Genomic DNA, 21,906 nt, shown 5'->3' with positions numbered 1-21,906 from the left:
ACTACATACAAGAACACACTTGAGTAGTTTGCTTGTAAATTCAGATCTTCATGACTACAATACATGCATCTGTGAGAATCTGCATGTAGAAAGAACAGGAAAAACAGAAACTCAAAAACAAGTCAGCCACTATGGGATAAAGCTTTATAATGCTCTGCCCCTCTGCATCAGGGGAACAGAAGATGAAGGAAAATTTAAGTCAAAATTAAAAAGTATCTCATAAATAAATGTTTTTATAGCATAGAGGAATATTTTGAAGTGTAATGTGCTGCGAATACATAGAAAGATAGATCCCTTATCATTTAGATACAAAATAGCAGGTCAGCAACTGGAAGCAGTTAATTCCATAAATTATCTGGGAGTATGCATTAGGAGTGATTTAAAATGGAATGATCATATAAAGTTGATCGTCAGTAAAGCAGATGCCAGACTGAGATTCATTGGAAGAATCCTAAGGAAATGCAATCCGAAAACAAAGGAAGTAGGTACACTCATTCGCCCATTGCTTGAATACTGCTCATCATCCTTACCGTGCTCTGCACTACTGGCGGGGGCCCTGTGGTGGTTATTGACTGCAAGAGTCAACCGACTCATCTTTGAGAATGAACTTCTTTGAAAACTGTTGATCTCAGTGTGTTCAGGACTCTGTATTCGAGCAGATGTGTTTGTACCGACATGATCAAAATAAAGTTAATTCATTATAAATGAGTGAATACTTAATTTTGGGTTCGATATTACCATATGTAACATCCTGATCCCCATAGACTGATGGCAGAGTAAGTATCTGCTGTGAGCTTGTGTCGGACTGTGGGTAATTATTCGAACAGCCCATTTTTGTAAAATAAAAATGTCTTTCAAATTAGATTTTGAGCTGGCCCATAACACTATTCCAAATTAGGCCACAGAATCAAAGTATCCAAAGTATGCCATTCTGATTCCTTCTGTAGGGCAAATATTTGCAATAACTCTCAGTGCAAAGCAGGCTGAGTTAAGTCTGTGTGTAAGAAATTTTACATGGTGTTTCCAATTCATAGCTTCATCTATATGCATTCCTAACACTTTTGCAAAATGCACTCTCATCCAGTTCATCCTGAAGCATTTTACTGAACTCTACGTAATTTGTTTTCTTTGCATTGAGTGTAAGTTTATTTGCACTGAACCAAATCTCAATACTTCTTAGTATTTTAGTATTTTGAAGATCTACTGTATCGAAGGCCTTGAAAATATCTAGGTTGATTCCTACCACACATTTGCTATTGTCTAAATTTCTAATAATTTCTTCCATATAAGCCTGTATAGCTGTTTATGTGCTGTGACCTGTATGAAAACCATGTTGATTACAATTTAGAAGATTGAATGTTTCAAGGTAGCTTATGAGTCTAATTTTCATCAGTTTTCAAAAATTTTTGATAACGATGGAAGGAGGGATATAGGTCTATAGTTTTTTATCTTACGTGTACCCCCATTTTTGAATAATGGTTTAACCATAGAAATTTTCAGCCTTAGAGGGAACACACCTTCATTGAATGATAAATTGGTGATATTTACCAGTGGTTCCAAGATTTGTGAGGCAATTTTTTTTATTATTGTCACTGGCACTTCGTCCAGTCCTGCAGACATTTTGGGTTTCACACTGTTAATTACTTTCAATGTTTCATATTTATTAGTGGGACTTACTATCATGCTACTGACTACTATTGGTGCTGTTATTTTCTCTTCTTTGGTAAAGCTCATGCTTAATTTAGTAGGTACACTTAGAAAGTAGTTGTTAATGTAATTGGGCAAGACTTCATTCATTATTTCAATGTTATCACTAGATTTAAGTACAATATCCTAGTCTTTAGAGCTTTTTCCTATTTCTCTTTTAACAATTTCTGATGTGGTCCTTGATTTATTGTCTGACTTCCTTATTAGTCTATCGTTACTTATTACTTTTGCTAGATTAATTACCCTTCTATACACCTTTTTGTAATTACTAAGATATTTTTTTTAAATTAGGTTCATTATTAGCTTCCATTTCAGAGTTTAGTCTTTTCCTAGTCTTGGAAGAGTTTTTAATGCCAGATGTGATCCAAGAATTTGTGTGTCTATGGCTAGATGAGTTGATTGTAACTAATCTTTTTGGGAAGCACATTTCAAAATTTGTCATGAAAAGAGAGGAGAAAACATTGTATGCAGCATCTGTATGGGTTTGTGGCAATACTTGTGCCGAAGATTGGTTAATCAGTGAGATACCAAATTGGTTGCAGTTTTTGGGAGAGAAAATTCTCTTATACATATGATGTACTGTTTTTGTATGTATTGGAACTGTGAGCATTTTAATAATAAGTGCATTATGATCAGATATTCCTATGTCAATATTCAAAACTTCTGCATCTGGGCTTTCTATATTTGAAAATATATTATCTATATGACTTTTTGAAGTGTTTGTTACCCTTGTAGGACTGTTTATATTAGAATATAGGTTGAAACTGTGTAGAATATTGAGGAATTTAATTTTGAATGAACTACATACCAACATATTGACATTAAAGTCCCTACGTACAATTATTGATGACTTCTCATCATGTAAGATGCTCAGCAGTTCTGCAACCTTATTTTTAAAAATTCTGGTTCACCACATGGTGATCTATACACCGACATGACTGTTATTTTCCTATTTTTACATTAATTTGCACTTATGTTGCCTCAAAATGTTTTTCTATGCTCGTGTGTTCAGCTTCAGCCCTGTTTTTCACTTTCATATCTGATTTTACATAAATGCAGACAATGCTATTCTTGGCTTCCTTCCTAGAAAAATGACCAACCAAGGTATATGCAGAAATATTAATGTTTTTAATATAATAGAGGAAAACATTACACGTGGGAAAAATATATCTAAAAACAAAGATGATGTGACTTACCAAATGAAACAAACACAAACATACACACCAAATTCAAGCTTTCGCAACAAACCGTTGCCTCGTCAGGAAAGAGGGAAGGAGAGGGAAAGACGAGGATGTGGGTTTTAAGGGAGAGGGTAAGGAGTCATTCCAATCCCGGGAGTGGAAAGACTTACCTTAGGGGGAAAAAAGGATGGGTATACACTCGCACACACACACACACATATCCATCCACACATATACAGACACAAGCAGACATATTTAAAGACAAAAAACGTCAGCCATGTTCAAAGTTGTGACTTCTATCACTTTTTCAAGCTTCTGTAGATACAGTTTGGCTAACATAAGATTGTATTGTAGTGGAAGCAGTCACACAGTCTTATCGATACTCCTTTTGTAAACACTTTAAAACAATATAACTACAGTGCACATTTCCACAGGCACAAGTCATGTTTCTTTTTTCTAAAGTATTTAAACATTGTCAATGGATCCACTTTAGTGACCATGGGATTAATTTAACACAATTTCTCTCCTTCTCTTGTAATTTTCCGCAGATCTGTTGGTAAGTATGTCTGTATGCGGTACCGCCATCTTTGATCCACACTTGCAACAACAGCTGGTTTCTATCACTTATTAAACTAATGCAAAGGATTTGCATCTTTATAAGTCTGTGAAGATGACAACAAAATTTCTTGCAGAGGCCTCTTTAAATGTTTTTGAATTCTTACAGACATTTTCCATTACGTTACCTTTTTAATGGTGTTCTTCACTTATTTATAAAATGTTCCATGTTAGTTTCACAGCCAGAACACAAGACAGAAAAATCTTTTCTACGTAAACATAGATTCATTATCTAGAATTGAAAGTGACATCTGTGTTCTGCTGTGAAGTTCTTCAACGATCTCTCATCTAACACAAACCAAGAAACTGAAAATTCTCTTAAATTAAAATAGAGCCATGTTTTATTAGCCATTCTTTATATAACTTATCTAACATCTACCTTTAAGAACTGAAGATTTTTGTTGGTTTTTGCAATCATTGTCAACTGTTAACAGATCTCTGTTCTTGAGTTTTACAATAAATATTAATGTGAACATATGGGTGTCGAGTTAGCCTTAGCATTTTGATAAATATGAGAAAGTAGGAGGACTTTTAAAATATTTGCTTCCCTCTCAATTTTTCTGTGTCAAAGCTAACTAGAGTAAGAGAAATTGTCCAGTAGGATCATTATTTTTGATGAGATATATATAAGAACCTGAATGAAGGAATCTCATACTGTTAACAAATGTGATTCACAGCTAGTTTGTAATTTCTCTTACATCTTTTACAGATTTTTTTCCCCCCTGTGCCACTTGGTATACAGTTATCAGCTATTGTGGAACTGAAATTACTTCACCATATTGGAGTACCATACATAATAGCAAAAATCGCACCAGTTCTGGATGATAATGACTGGAATATGGCAGAGACCATTACTGTCGATTTTGGAGATAAAGGGAATGAGGTATGTTTACATTATGGCCACATATGAAAAATAATACCACCATATTGGATATACATGAAATGTATACATAGTTATGAAGAAGTTCAACCAACAGCTGCTGATGATGATGAAAATCTATGTTAGACAGGGACACAAATCCAGATTTCCCTCTTATTGTGAGCAGTTGCCTTACCATTAAGCTATTTGAGCATGACTCGTCAGACCCACACTTCAATATATCATCAACCAAATGTCTACAACATGTCCCCACACATCAATTATGTGTATTCCCATACAGGCTAGACTTTTTTTACTTGGAAGTCACTTGCTCATTGTTGACAGATAAATATGATATTAGAGTGCCTGTGTTATTCCGAATTATGATAAGGAGTAGATATTGGAGCAACTACAGCCATTATGATATACATGAAATGTATTTGCAGTTGCAAATATGAAAACCATTAGCTGTATAATGGAATAACAACAATGAAAATCGTTGCTGGACCGTGACTTGAACGCAGATTTCCCACCAATAACAAGTGGTCACCTTATCGTTAGGCTACCTGAGCACAACCCATGGTCAGACTCAGACTTCTGTATGTGATCAGCCTGTACTCATACATCCATTACATACAGTCCCATGCAGGTGAGACACTTTTAACTTGAAATTTACCTGCTCAGTGTCAGTAGACAACTACAGTATTGCAGTGCCTGTGTTGTTCTGAATTACTATGCAATGTTCCTTTGGACATGCATGCATATAGTCACATTATTCAGTAAATGAATATTGTACACACATGTTAAGATCATCCCGAAAGGAAAGAGACTCATGTAAAGAAAAATGTACAACAGATATGCCAGGATATCGATTTCAGAATTCTCTTTGTGGTTGGTTGTCACTCTACAGGCAATCCATGAAACAGCTAAGAAAGTAATATAATTTATACATTTACACATATGACAGTAATTACAATACAAATTATACAGCTTCCTGAAGTGATCAGTTATGTGAAACAGTAATACCATGTATAGAAGAAAACTTTTTTGAACTTCCCCTTACACCACACTGACTCAGTCTTTTTTCCTAAAATAACTTATTTTCAACTGCATTTTAAGGCAGGCAACCATAAATCAAATCTCAGTCCTTCACTGCAAACATAACATATAGGTACTGATAGTATCACGGATGTTCTTATGCAAGTTTTCATGATCGATTAACTGGTGTATCATTTCTCTGTGTTTACTCAAATACAAATCAATCAACTGTCAGTGTCTTCCCATAGCTAAAGTCACATGCAATAAGCTATCAATATTTTCCCAACTTAGATCATTTATATTTAAATGTATCTATTCTTTCCAAACAGTTCATATCTGTATAAGTTCTCATCCTTCCTATGACAGGACGTTTCAAGCAAAACATAATTCCTCTCTGCCCAAAATGTAGCAAAGCAGTAGAGCATATCTCACCAAGAATGATCTCAGTGTATCATATAACAATCATGCAGTATGTGTAAGTAAATATGTGTCAAATAAAAGTTGCCTCAGTGTATATACTGAGATAAGAAGTCAAATATCAATTTCATTTATAAGTTAAGTAATTTAAATCAGTAGTGTTGATACCAGTTGCGCTAGCACACATTTCAAATATGGTATAATTGATAATTCTGAATTCAATAAATGATATACCTACACCTAAGTAAAACTTCTATGTATTCACACTGTAATGTTGACTTATACTTCATTTGTCAAGTAATGAAAAATCATTTCATAAACCTCCAGTTCAAGGTTGGAGTGGAATTACACCTTATGCAAGAAACCTTTATAATTTTGTTCTTACCCAGGCATGTTTCTGCATTTTTTGTGCTATCTTCAGTGATATTATAGGTTTATTTTCCTTCTGCAAAATTGTTACCTTAAAAAAGCTGCCCATACATATTATTTAAATTGCTAATATCAACAATTACTGCCCAATGTGTAGCAAAGCAGTAGTGCATATGTCACCAAGAATGATCTCAATGTATCATACGGAGATCATACAATATGTGTAAGTATATATGTGTCAAATAAAATTGTCCTCAGTGTATATACTCAGATAAGAAGTCAAATATCAATTTTACTTATAAGTTAAGTAATTTAAATCAGTAGTGTTGAATTTATAGCAGGAAAAATATTGAATACTTACAGTACCTAATAAGAGAAGTATATGATACCTCTGTTACCAACGAAAACATGGAAAATTTTTTGAACATTTTCAAGCATAACTTTGACATAGCTTTACCACAATGGAAAGTGATTTCCATAAGCACAGATATATTCAAAAACTGGATTACATCAGGCATTAGAGTATCTTGTAAAAAGGAAGCGGGAACCTTTTCTGCAGTAAAACACTCACAGCAGCCTAGAATTTAATAATTATTTCAAAAATACAAGTTAGTTTTGAAACAGGTCATTAAAGAGGCAAAAATTAAGGAAAATGACAAATGATTATGAAGTCATCCAATAAAACTAAGTCCATGTGAAAAGCTGTGCAGGATCTTATGGGGAAGAAGACATCTCACAAAAATATTATGATATCACATGGTGGCAAGAATGTCACTGACCCTATGGCAGTTGCAAACAGTTTCAATTCTTACTATGCAACTATTGTTGGAAAATTAGTGAAGGAAAAATTTGGAAATCCACCTAATACAACATGGAAAGAACTTTCATCTATCAAAATAAATAATATATCCATGTTCCTCAGTCCAGAAAGCCGAACAGAGGTCCTAAATACCATTAATTCACTGAAGAACAAGTATTCAACTGGTATTGATGATATTCCAGATTATATTATAAAAATAAAAGCAAGGCAAATACTTTCACCTTTATTGGACATATGCAATTCATCCTTATCATGTGGTGTCTTCCCTCAGCAACTGAAAATGGCAAAAGTAATACCCCTATATAAAAAAGGTAACTATAGGCCTGTGTCTCTATTGTCAGGGTTTTCAAAAATCATCGAAACAGTGTTCCTTTCAAAGCTAATTACATTCTTCGGCAAGAATAATATTATTTCTGGATGTCAACATGGCTTCAGACCGCAGTGATCAATTGAAACAGCCACTTTCAATCTGATAAACCATATCTTAAATGCAGTGGACAACCACAGAAATTTCTCAGGTTTATTCTTGGACCTAACAAAAGCTTTTGATGTGATTGGTCATTCTATACTCCTGAGGAAGCTTGAATGGTATAGGGTGTAGTATAAGAGGTGTGCCAAATCAGTGGATTAAATCATGTTTGGAATATCACTCTCAGGTAATTGAAATTAAGTACATGGAAGGAAATGAACTCCAAGTACACCTTTCACAACCATGTGGACTAAGTCATGGTGTTCCACAGGGCTATACTGAAGTACGGTATCATTTCCTGGGGAAATGTACACCAGGCCATAACAGTTTTCAGGAAACAAAAGGCAATTATAAGAATAATGAAATGAGTGAGCAACAGAAACTCATGCAAACCTTTATTTAAAGATCTAAAGATTCTACCCCTTTCTTGCATTTATATACTTGAAGTAGTCATGCATGTCAAAAAAAGCATACTGAGAAAAGAAAACCTTTTTCCTCAAAACAAAAGTGTCCATGATTACAGTACCAGGTCAGACAGTGACATACATGTTAATCATTGTAACACCACATTATGCCAAAAAATGTGTGTATCATGCAGGAACAAAACTTTACAACAGATTACCAAGACATATAAAATCTCTTCATCAACTACAGAGCTTTAAAATGCCTGTGACAAACTACCTTCTGAAAAACTGCTGCTATTCAATCTTACAGTATCTTATGCAAGAAAAAATGTAATTTGTCTCTTTAATTGTAGAAATAAGTTTATACAGTATTTCAAAAATTTGTAATTATTAACTGTATAGATCCAGTTTGTCATAAAAATTTTAATAATCTGTGTTTGATCTTTGAAAAACCAATAGCCAAAAAGGTTTTCTGTCCAATATCCTGTGTACAATATATGCACTGAAAAAGAGATTTATATGGACAAATAAATAAATATCAGTTGTGCTAGTACACATTTCAAATATGGTATAACTGATAATCCTGAATTAAATAAATGATATACCTAAACCTAAGTAAAACTTCTATGTATTCACACTGTAATCTTGACTTATAGTTCATTTGTCAAGTAGTGAAAACTCATTTCATAAACCTTCAGTTCGAGGTTGGAGAGGAATTACACCTTATGGAAGACACATTTATAATTTTGTTCTTACCCAGGCATGCTTCAGCACTTTTTGTGCTATCTTCAGTGATATTATAGGTTTATTTTCCTTCTGCAAAATTGTTACAAGCTTACCTTAAAAAAGTTTTCCATACATAGTATTGAAATTGCTAACATGAACAATTACTGTCAAATATTTTTTACTTTGGTTTTGCACAGCACAGAACTAAGAGATGTACCATTGAGTGGATGCATTCTATGTTGCTTCTTTATTATATGTCTAAAGTCACTAACTGCATGGTAAAATAGAAAATAAAGTGGATGTATCCATTTATTTACATACCTCACAGGATGTCATAGGATATTTATGCTAGTAGCTTTAGTTCTACTCTGCAATCTACAGCTTGTCATCTGCAAACAGGAAAATGTTATTTCATTTTTCTGTTTATTATGCATTTTCAACCAAGAATCACTATGTTGTTAAGAGTGTTTTTGATGTTGCAGCATTTTTATTTTTTTGTATCAAGATAACTTTCTTATTTCTTTTAATTTTGTCATTACACATTCATTTTATATGATTTCCTTGCCAAGCATAGATTTTCTACTGCCATTATATCTTGTTGTGGCTGCATAGTGGTCATCTGTTTTATAGCATGTTTTTTGGGATGTGCCACATGGATTTGAAGTGTTGTTGATGGATTTTAAGAGTTGTTGATGTTTGTGGTGTTTAATTTATGTGTGTTTTTATAAAATAGGTGTTGTGTGGGGGGGAGGGGGGGGGGGGAGGGTGATGGTCAGGCGCAGAGAGAGAAAAAGAGAGTGTGAGAGGGAGGGAGAAATGGTGTCAGGGAGTTGCAGATTGTGAATGGTGTGTAGTATGGAGTGAAAGGAACTTAATTTTAGAGAGGCTGATCATGTGCAGTTTTGGAATAGCTGTTTGGGGTGGGTATTTGGGTTGGATGTTATTCATATAGTTCTTCTGTTGCAGCAAAGAAGGTTTTATTGCACAGTAATGTGTATTCATTTAGTACTTTCTTTCCTTGGGCTATAAATTTTTGGATATGATAGTTTTCTTCTATTGTTAATTTTTGATGTAGGCTGTTACTAGTTGTGACTTCTTTATGGGTTATGGGGTAATTGGATTGGTTATGAATGATGGTGCTGGTGATCGCACATTTTCTATAACTTGTGAACTCATGTTTGTTGTTTCTCTTATTATGGTGAGAGCTAAGAAATTGTTTTTATGTGTTTGTGTTTCTGTCGTGAACCATGTTTCTGGGTAGATGATGTTCATGTCCTCATGAAGTTCTTTTACGCAAGATTGTGGTTCCTGCTCTAAGCAGATTATGTCACATGCATATCTGTACCAATATTTTATTTTGGGATGCTTTGGTTTTACTATTTTGCGAAAGATTTCATTTTCTCTCTTCTTAATGAAAATATCAGCTAGAAGGCCACTGATTGAGGATCCATTCTTGTTAAGAGTAAAGTTTGTTCTTGAATAGTGGCATATAGGGATGGAGTAGGCAAAACAATGTAATGAAATGGAAACTGATTAGTAATTGCTGCTTGAATAATTGGAAAAAACTTAATTGGAAAGAAAAATTGAAAGAAATTGGAAGGTACACATATCCTGGGTGAACTTTAACTGGTACTAATATCAACAGATCTTCAATGTCAATACACTTTTGATCAACATTTATTATTTAAATTCATGTACTTCTTATCTCCATTGTGACTAGAGTTGATTATGAGAATGCTGTTACCAGATTGCCCCTCCGCTGTCACACAACTTCCTTTTGTCCGTTTCGATCCTCTTGATGCAGGATTTTTGGCATGGGTGAAATGATGAACAGATCAGGTATGTGTGAGTCTATGTATGTATAAAAAAATTAGACACAGCAGAACTACTTGTCATACGTCTGCCCGCTATCACTTATAGAGACAAACACATGAAGATACAGAAATTGAGCAATTGAAGAACGTATCTCTACTCTTTGAACACACTATGTTTACCATAAAATATATTCTATGTATAAAAAGAAAAGAATGAGAGGAAAAAAATTGTGATCCATTATGATTCCCTCCACTGTGAACTGACCTCATTAGATGATGCATAGTGTATGAGCTTATTTCCCTTTTTGAGGGTGGATAACCCTGGCCAGTATGGGCATAGCCCTTATTTTCAGCCATTGGAGTTATCCTGTATGTTTATCAATTGGTACTGGCATGTCAGCTTCTTTTAACACATACATACACAAATTTTGTTTCATAACGAAGAGCTTATGAAACCAATAGTCCCATCATTGTCATTCAGTATCTGCACAGTATTTAGCTTGTGAAGCATGTACGTGCTGCTCAATGTCTGTTACCATCCCATCTCACTATCAGATGTTTAACACAAAGCCAGAGTGTCAGTGTCATGTGTTCACAGCAGCTTCCACTGCATAGATTTGTGAAACTCATGTTCAGTGGTGTGATCCTTTGTGAAATCTGCACTGCAGTGACAACTGGTTTCCATATCAGTGGCTCTCACTTATTCAGTAGGGACAGCTGTACATCCAAGATCCATTGACAAGATAAGTTTCTTGCCACAGCATTGTCAGGTACAGAAAATTCATGTTTTTATGGCATTGTTGAGCATAGAAAGTTCACATTTTTATGATGTTGTCAAGCACAGAAAATTGAATTGAATTGAATTGAACTGAATTTTATTTGATTCTGTAAGATTACATTGTGTACCGTAAATGTACATGTAATATAGGACATGAAAAAGTTGTAACATTCATTATCACTTATTTTTCTACCCCTTTAGCTTACATTTTTATATCATTGATAATGAATAACAATATACACAAATTTAATGTCGTAAGTATTCTGCAACACTGTAAAACTCATTTTCAGTGAGATAGTCTTTATGTTTCTTTGGAAAGACATTGTCAAGTACACTATCTTGCAGGTTTTTGGCAGACTTCTTAGTAGTCTGATACCAGAGTACTGGGGTCCTTTTTCTAGCATTGCCAGTCGGTGGGGTATGCTCCGTACTTCATTCTTCCTTCTTGTATTGTGGGTGTGTACACTAGCATTTGTAATCCAGTCCTCACTACCTTCTTTGATGCACATTATTGTTTTGTATTTTTTTTTTTTTTTTTTTTTTTTTTTTTTTTTGTGAACACTTGTTTTTTCTCTTGTTTGTTTGAGTTTACCCACACAGTCACTCCATACTGTAAGTATGGTTTTAAACATCCATGATACACTGTACACAGAATGTCCTTGTCTGAAAACTGTGATAGCTGCATCATTCAGAATATGACAGAGCTCAGTTTCTTACAGACATTATTAATATGTTCTTTTTTTTCATTTCAGTTCATTATCCACAAGAATACCTACGAATCTATGAGATTCTACTTCTTCCAGCCTTTTTCATGTTTGTATGACATTGTTGAGCACAGAAAATTCGTGTTACATGAAATATTGACATCTTGAATTTATCACACACACACTCACATATAACACACACACACTTAACACTTTGCAGCCAGGTTTCACATGTTTTTGCACTTTGTTTCTGAGTGTTTTTCATACTGTTGCATTAAATAAAGTGTCTGTAGTGTCCTTTCCACATACCATACACATAACATAAAAGAAAATACAAATACAATTACAAAATTCACTTATTCTACTCACTTGCTGACATGCTGCTATCCTCGCTTCTATACATTAAGAGTCTGCTTGTCATTTTGCTTTAGTACATTTTGTTAAATTACAATTTCGTTACATTGTTCAATTTCAATTATATGGGTATACTATTACTCTCATTTGGCTTTAGATTTTTTTACATAACATTCATACAATAATAGACTACGTTTTCCTTTATCGCATAAATTGACATACATTTCATTTAATCTGGAGTGACTTGTTATAAGGGCATATTTGTCAGTTCAAAAGAATTAAAGAAGTAAACAAAAGTCGTTACAAGAGATACTATGCCCTGCTTAAATAGCTAAGCAAGGCCTTGCCTCTCTAGCATTCTCCAGGAAGGATTTACACACTACAGGGTTTAGGAAATTTCACAGAAAGGCATTTATGTGCTCAGTTACATCTTGTTGCTGGTCTTAACTGCATTTCCAAGAAGAAAGTAGTTTGTTGTTTATAAACACAACTCAAATCTGATGATACCAATCATATCAAATACTTAGTCAGAATTTAATTGTGATGTTCATTATATAAAGGATAACCATTTCATATGCCGAAGTTGTGATGAAGCAATTGGGGTATTTTTACATCACCTCTTGTTTTGCAATCTGCCTCAATAAATTTGTTTTTTCCCTTTTAACTAATTATCATAAATGTACTTGCATATAACCTTCATTTTATTAAAAGAGATATGTTGGCCCTCGGTTTTAATGAATATGACACCAGATGTAATTTTGTGTTTAGTTTTATGTATGTAATTGATTTTATAATTCATTTTGACTATGCCTAGTTAGTAACTTTTGTTATAGAGTGAAATCAGCAATTGTTTTGTAACTTAAACTCTATTGTTACCTTATAAACAAATATAAATTCCGTAATACTTATAAACATTTGGAGGAACAACTAATATTATTCATAAAGGGTCTATTTGGCTCTATTCGAAAACATCTTAGCAGAGCCAGCCTTTAATAATTTCCAAAGTAATTAACAGTGTTGTCAAAAGTGTTGTTTGCATAACAATATCTGTTAATTTCATCATTTAAACAAATAATTCAGCCTAACTCTTGTAACAGAAGAAACTGTTAAAAAGAAACAATTTTTCGATGTATTCAGTTAATTGAATGAGTTAAGTTTCAATTGTAATTTCTGTAAATTAAACATCAAACAATTTATAGTTTCAGTGCCTATTATTGTAAGGATATATAAGGGCCCAAATTTTGGTCACAAGACAGTCAGTCGATGGCCGAGTTTCAGACAAGAAACATGTGTTAGTTACAACAACAACAATGCATCCATTTAACTGTGAAATAAATGTAATAGGCTGTGTGCTAAAACAATGACAGTGTCTGTTCAATACATACTGTATTTTGTGGAAAGAACTGTGTGGTTAGGTTTTTACTGCTTGTAGATGTTCAACAGTAAACTATTGTAGCAGTATGTTGATTATTAATGCGAATTACCAAATGTTAAACAATAGTGCACTGACAATATAACTGTGTATTATTGAGGGGTTCTGAACAGAGAAAGCAAAGAAATGTGAAATGCAAATGTGCACCTGTCAGCTATATCATTTAAAATGGTTAGTGTTGAACCTCCACTCCTCATTATTCAACCAGTATCACAACACAATATGTCGACAGTGAGGATGATCAATGGAGAAGTAAAGCATGTGAACGTCTTAAGGATACGCGACTTGGGTTGGAAGTCATTAAAGCAAAGACGTTTTTTGGCGCGGCAAGATCTATTTACGAAATTTCAGTCACCAACTTTCTCTTCCAAATGCAAAAATATTTTGTTGAGCCCAACCTACATAGGTGGGAATGATCATCAAAATTAAATAAGAGAAATCAGAGCTCAAACAGAAAGGTTTAGGTGTTCGTTTCTCCCGCGTGCTGTTCGGGAGTGGAATGGTAGAGAGATAGTATGATTGTGGTTGGATGAACCCTCTGCCAAGCACTTAAATGTGAATTGCAGAGTAATCATGTAGATGTAGATGTAGACGTAGAAAGACAGCTATTATCACGCCACTTGGTTTGTTCCAATACAACTTCATCCTGTTCGGTCTGATAAACACGGCACAAACATGGCAATGTTTCATTGACTCAATCTTACAATAGCTTGAGTTTTGCTTTGCATATCTGGATGACATACTCATTTTCAGCAACTCAGCTGCAGAACACGAAAATCATTTATCCAAGGTCCTCCAGACCTTGAACTCCAACAGCATTGAGGTCAACAAGGACAAATTCCAATTGCGCCAGTCCTCTGTCACATTTTTGGGTTACACCGTCTCCACAGACGGAATACAGCCTCCCAAATCCCGCGTGCAGGACATCACATCACTGCCACCTCCAGCTACTTACAAAGAACTCCGACATTTCTTGGGTACAATAAGTTACTACCGACAGCATCTGTCTTCTGCCGCTGCCGTGCAGGCGCCGCTGACAGACTCACTGTCGGGTAAACAGACTTTAGGCTTTAAACCAGTTTGCTGGACTGAACCTATACTGGAGGCCTTCAAGGCTCTAAAAACTTCCTTAGCTCACACTGTGACACTCGTCCATCCCGACCCGTCGACCAAGTTGTTCATCAGACTGGACAACAGTGACATCGTGGTGGGGGCAGTACTACAGCAACGCAAAGATGACATGGTTCCTCCCCTTGATTTATTCTCTAAAAAACTGTCTACAGCTCATAAGAAGTATTCCAATTTTTATAGGGAACTTTTGGCGGTCTATGCAGCCATCAAACACCTTCGCCCCACCATTAAAGGCCGCTCTTTCTTCATCCTCACAGATCACAAACCATGAGCAGATGCATTCTGCAACCCTCCCGAGGACCCACCCCCTCGGTGTTTCTGCCACTTTGATTTTGTCTCTCAATTCACAACAGACAGTTGCTACATCAAAGGCACAGGAAACATCCCCGCTGATTTTTCTCATGGATCAATACTGTCCCATGCATCATCGACTTATCCAACCCCTCTAGGCCTCTGACGAGGAATCTTAAGCTCTCCTCGCAGATCCTCAAATACCTCTTGTGTTTACCAAAGCCAGATTCTCTGGAGTTTTGGTGGAGGTGTGGTGTGATTCTTCTACTGGCACCCTGTGGCCATTGTTCCCACCCACATTGTGCTGGCAAGCCATCAACGCCTTGCATATCCTTGCTCACCCTGGCGTCCATGCCACCACATGGCCTGTATCCAAACGTTTCATTTGGAAAAATATTAAATGAAACTGTCAGACCTGGGAACGCAGCTGCATCTGCTGTCAATGCAACAAAATCAACCCTCACACCTCCCCTCCACTACGCCAGTTTGACATACCCCAAGGAAGATTTTGTCATGTACAAATCAACCTTATCGTTCCACTACCACCTTCGAAGGGGCCACAGGTATATTCTCTCCCCAATCGACCATATGTCTCACTGGGTGGAAGCTTTTCCCTTACCCAACATCACCGCTGAAGCCATGGGCAAAGGTTTCGTCTCCTCATGGATTGTCAGGTTCAGTTGCCTGATCACCATCACCACTGACCAAGGTTGGCAGTTTGAGTCTGCCCTGTTCACCATTTTATGTAACATCTGCGGCACAAAAAAAATTCATACAACAGCCTACCACCAGCAAAGCAACAGGTTAGTTGAACAGTGGCACCACACTCTCTAAACTGCCCTCAGGTGCCTCTGGTCCGAGGCGCTTATATGGGTGTTACTTGGTATCTGGTAACCTTTAAACCAAATTTACAGGGAACCATCTCTGAATTCATTTTCAGGGAGAACCCAGTCCTACCAGGGGAGTTTATTCTGCCTCAGACATCTGAGCATTTTGCCCCTCCCCAGATTTCATTAGTCGCATGCGCACTCGCTTCAAACATGCATGGCTACACCCCCCTACCCGCCATTCCACACTGGACACTTACGTGCCGACTGCACTCAACACTTGCTCCGTTGTTATGCTCAGGGATGATTCTGTTAGACAGCCCCTGCAGTCACCATACCTCAACACATTTAAATAACTCCAGTGGGGTGAGACAATTTCAACATTATGGTTAAAGATCGCCCTCAAACTGTTTCATTGCACAGGCTCAAACCTTCTTTCATTGACTCCAACACCCATCTGACTTCTCAGTCAGATCCTCCTGACAACTTCTCCACTGTGGAGCCAGAAAATGCTGTGTCTCATCCCCTGGCACTTTTTTCTCCAACCCATGATTTGTCGTCACCATTCACAGGTTTTCCAGGCACGTTGCTATTCACCACACGTGCGTGTTTCACCACCACATCACCATCTGTGGAGACTCGCTCTCCCACATTAAACCTGTGCTGCAATGTGCCACCACACCACATGGATGATGAGTCAATCATCACCTTTGATGTCCATGTGCTCGTGCTCCTAACAGTCACCACAGCCTCGCCATTCAACGGGCAGGTAAATGTCAGTGAGGTGGATAGGCTGTCCCTCCCCGCGAGTGCGACCCGTCAAAAATCCACGCATTCATCTCATCGGATGGCTCAATCTGCATATGGGTCAGACACACCTGCAACAAGCCACAGGCCATTTTGCATGCCTGCTCTTTGGCTGGTCGACGCATCGTCCGCCGCCGTTGGTTAACCGTCTGTGTGGTGGAGCTGCCACCAATCACTCCGCCTTCACACTCTGCCCTCTGCCTCAACTGAGATGGAAATCCCGGTTGTGCGCCTGCTGACTTGCATGACTACTACTAACATCAATGCCCACATGAACTCTGCTCAAGCCTCACCTATGGTACTCTGTACGAGGAGGAGGGGGGGTGCTATGTTGCGTGTCGATAGGTCATATCGACCGTCTTTGGACTCTTGAATGCTCTGCTGAGCCTCCATGTTAGTTTTTAGTTCTGTTCTGTATCACGAGGTGTGTACACATATATGACGTATTGTGAAATATATCTCTATGTGGAATTTAATGGGGATAGTTATTGCATTCAACTGATTATCGTATCCTTTTCCCATATATGTTCTCAATGTACTTTGATCCACTGGAGACATGTATGATCTCTACTGACTGTACTCTGTTTTCTAGATATGAACAAAACCATTTGAGAACCACTCCCCTTACTCCTAGTGCCTCTAACTTGTGCGACAGCTTATGGTGGTCATCTGTATCAAATGCCTTAGACAGGTCTAGGAAAAGGCCAGTTACACAGCTGTTCTAATCTAGTGCTTCTAATACTGTTTTTGTAAATTGTGCTATTGCAGATTCTGTACCTCTACCAGGCCTGAAACCATGCTGGTCATTGCAGAGGAGGCTGAATTTATTTAGATAGCTCATAAGCCTGTTTTTCATTATTGTTTCTATCACTATGGAAAAGTATGGCAATAGGGCTATTGGTCTGTAGTTCTCAACATTTTCTACATAACCTTTCTTATGAACTGTTAAAATTTTGGCATGCTTCAGATAGTCATGGAAGTAACCAGTTGTGAAGGATTTATTTATGATATCTGTTAGTGGAGCTTTGGTACCATTTGTGCATTTTTTCAGGAGACACATTGGGATTTCATCTAAATCTGCTGAGTTTTTGTTCTTTAATTGCCTTACAACATTGCATACTTCCTCCTCAGTAGTTGTAAGCAATACCATTGAGATTGCTATATGTTTCTGTTATTAGTCGATTAGCACTTCTTGGAAAATTTTTCTGGAACTTCATTGCAATGCAGCTAAAGTAGGTATTCACATAATTTGCTAATTCTTTTGCATTACTTTCTAAGTTTTCCTTGTTCCTGATCTGTGTCTTTGTCCCTCTCTGCTTCACAGTTCCTGTTTCTTGTTTCGATACAGCCCATGTAGCATTACTTTTATTACTGGCTAAATTTATGAACCTATCATTGACTTTTTTTTTAGTACCTTCTGGTAGATCCTTTTGTAGTTTCTGCAGCAGTGCAAAAGAACTGGATCGCTATTGTCCTTTTTAATGGAGTTGTTGACAAGCTCCAGACCACCACCACCACCTACCACTCAAAGAGCAATGGCTTAGTGGAGCATTGGCACTGTACCCTTAAGGCAGTATTCATGTTTCATGAGACTTTCACACAAAATTTAATGAGAAATCCTGGTCTGCACTTGCTCAAGTGAGGTTAAGGGCAGAACTATGGGATCCGGGCGGAGTCACATCTATCCCCCAGGGACATTAACTATCTGTGTTAACGGACGGAGTGACAACCATCAGGTCCCTAGTTGTTTTCGGTGTTTCTTCAAACTTAGGTTTCCTGCACCAGATTCCCTTCAATTCTTAAACTATTTTGTAACTTATTGTTGAATTCTTAAACTATTTTGTAACTTATTGCTGAATTCTTAAACTATCCTATAATTTTGAAAACAAATATGACTACAAGATTAGCACCAATTTAAGAGAATCACAGATGAACAGTGATCTCCAGACATGAAATAAGATGAATAGAATATAGTACTAGTATAAAGGTAATATCAGCGTACTATTTAAACAAAGTAAGATCGGGACATTGGAAACTGAATGAAGTACTTTATGTGTGTGTGAAATATAGTGTAACGTGAATGACTAAACAGCTATATAATTGTAGTGTATAATTTTCTATTTTTATAGAAAATTTTATACCTTTTGCAAGATGTATTATGAAGGGGAGGGGGTTTGTATCACTTTTGAAAGGGGTGGGTAGTGTAGGTAAAAGCATAACTAACACTAATCACCCACCACACCTTCCAAATGACACTTGCAGATGAGTGTGACTGGTTCTTCGCAATTTGCTGTTCCATAGGGGATGCTAAGATTTTTCTTTAGGGTCTTCAAAGGTGAAGGTGAGAATTTCTGTTCTGTAGGAGACGTTTAACATCATACTTCCTCCGGCTTCTCACTCAAGTACCGGCAAAGCAGGGATCCTGGGGAAGGGATGTGGGAAGGGTTTCCTGTCTTTGGGGCTATCATCTTTCACTTCTTCAATCTTAGAAACTGTCTCTACTTTTTCCTTTCTTACTTTACTATTGATTACATACCTATCTTTCTCTCTTTCCATGTGCATATGCTTCTATTGCTGAAGTATTTTTCAATTTCTGCGGTTCATCATAACCTTCATCTTATTTTAAATAAATCAGCCAAAGAATCAGGATACATAAACACACTTAAGCCTACACACAACATAACATGAAGACACAAGCAGGGAAAGTATAAATTTAAATGTTGTGAGAACCGTCAAGTGTTGTAGGGGTAATGTATGTGCACATAGAGAAATATGCACACATTGTTGTTTGCAATGATGGTTCCGCATCACATATATGTACGTACTGATGTTTAAGAACTGTTATGATTATTGTTCTTATTGGTGACAGTTCTGCATTGTTAATTTTGTTGATCTCAAATATATATTTACATGTGTCGTGCTTGTCCTTTGAGAAAAGGCATAGTATCTACTGTTGTTGTTGTTGTGGTCTTCAGTCCAGAGATTGGTTTGAAGAAACTCTCCATGCTACTCTATCCTGTGCAAGCTTTTTCATTTCCCAGTACCTACTGCAACCTACATCATCCTTCTGAATCTGTTTAGTGTATTCATCTCTTGGTCTCCCTCTACGATTTTTACCCTCCATGCTGCCCTCCAATACTAAATTGGTGATCCCTTGATGCCTCAGAACTTATTCTACCAACCAATCCCTCCTTCTAGTCAAGTTGTGCCACAAATTTCTCTACTCTCCAATCCTCCTCAATACCTCCTCATTAGTTATATGATCTACTCATCTAATCTTCAGCATTCTTCTGTAGCACCACATTTCGAAAATTTTTGTTCTCTTCTTGTCCAAATTAGTTATCGCCCGTGTTTCACTTCCATACATGGCTACACTCCATACAAATACCTTCAGAAATGACTTCCTCACACTTCAATCAATACTCGATGTTAACAAATTTCTCTTCTTCAGAAACGCTTTCCTTGCCATTGCCAGTCTACATTTTATATACTCTCTACTTCAACCATCATCAGTTATTTTGCTCCCCAAATAGCAAAACTCCTTTACTACTTTAAGTGTCTCATTTCCTAATTTAATTCCCTCAGCATCACCCGACTTAATTCGACTACATTCCATTATCCTCATTTTGCTTTTGTTGATCATCATCTTATATCCTCTTTTCAAGACACTGTCCATACCGTTCAACCGCTCTTCGAAGTCCTTTGCTGTCTCTGACAGAATTACAATGTCATTGGCAAACCTCAACATTTTTATTTCTTCTCCGTGGATTTTAATACCTGCTCCAAATTTTTCTTTCATTTCCTTTACTGGTTGCTCAATATACAGACTGAATAGCATCGGGGAGAGACTACAACCCTGTCTCACACCCTTCCCAACAACTGCTTCCCTTTTATGTCCCTCAACTGTTATAACTGTGATCTGGTTTCTGTACAAACTGTAAATAGCCTTTTGCTCCCTGTATTTTACCCCTGCCACCATCAGAATTTGAAAGAGAGTATTCCAGTCAACATTGTCAACAGCTTTCTCTAAGTCTACAAATGCTAGAAACGTAGGTTTGCCTTTCCTTAATCTTTCTTCTAAGATAAGTCGTAAGGTCAGTATTGCCTCACGTGTTCCAGTGTTTCTACGGAATCCAAACTGATCTTCCCCGAGGTTGGCTTCTACTAGTTTTTCCATTCGTCTGTAAAGAATTCGTGTTAGTATTTTGCAGCTGTGACTTATTAAGCTGATAGTTCGGTAATTTTCACATCTGTCAACACCTGCTTTCTTTGGGATTGGAATTATTATATTCTTCTTGAAGTCTGAGGGTATTTCGCCTGTTTCATACATTTTGCTCACCAGATGGTAGAGTTTTGTCAGGACTGGCTCTCCCATGGCCGTCAGTAGTTCCAATGGAATATTGTCTACTCCGGGGGCCTTGTTTCGACTCAGGTCTTTCAGTGCTCTGTCAAACTCTTCACGCAGTATCATATCTCCCATTTCATCTTCATCTACATCCTCTTCCATTTCCATAATATTGTCCTCAAGTACATCGCCCTTGTATAGACCCTCTATATACTCCTTCCACCTTTCTGCTTTCCCTTCTTTGCGTAGATCTGGGTTTCCATCTGAGCTCTTGATATTCATACAAGTTGTTCTCTTATCTCCAAAGGTCTCTTTAATTTTCCTGTAGGCGGTATCTATCTTACCCCTAGTGAGATAGGCCTCTACATCCTTACATTTGTCCTCTAGCCATCCCTGCTTAGCCATTTTGCACTTCCTGTCGATCTCATTTTTTAGACGTTTGTATTCCTTTTTGCCTGTTTCACTTACTGCATTTTTATATTTTCTCCTTTCATCAATTAAATTCAATATTTCTTCTGTTACCCAAGGATTTCTAGTAGCCCTCGTCTTTTTACCTACTTGATCCTCTGCTGCCTTCACTACTTCATCCCTCAAAGCTACCCATTCTTCTTCTACTGTATTTATTTCCCCCGTTCCTGCCAATTGCTCCCTTATGCTCTCACTGAATCTCTGTACAACCTCTGGGTCTTTTAGTTTATCCAGGTCCCATCTCCTTAAATTCCCACCTTTTTGCAGTTTCTTCAGTTTTAATCTACAGTTCATAGCCAATAGATTGTGGTCAGAGTCCACATCTGCCCCTGGAAATGTCTTACAATTTA

The 21,906-nt window shown here is 36.9% G+C and overlaps 1 protein-coding gene across 1 annotated transcript in view; it reads left to right on the top strand.

The window, feature by feature from the left end:
* The window catches only part of LOC126481710 (cilia- and flagella-associated protein 47-like), a 115,237-nt gene that overhangs the window by 66,019 nt on the left and 27,312 nt on the right, over positions 1–21,906 (top strand). The window contains exon 3 of the mRNA XM_050105659.1: positions 4,213–4,386. Coding sequence (XP_049961616.1) covers positions 4,213–4,386 — 174 coding nt within the window. The remainder of the gene's footprint in view (positions 1–4,212; positions 4,387–21,906) is intronic.

This window comes from Schistocerca serialis, chromosome 5, assembly GCF_023864345.2.
Source record: "Schistocerca serialis cubense isolate TAMUIC-IGC-003099 chromosome 5, iqSchSeri2.2, whole genome shotgun sequence".
NCBI lineage: Eukaryota > Metazoa > Arthropoda > Insecta > Orthoptera > Acrididae > Schistocerca > Schistocerca serialis.
Note: the sequence above shows the minus strand (reverse complement) of the source record. Positions and strands in the feature narration are given on the sequence as shown.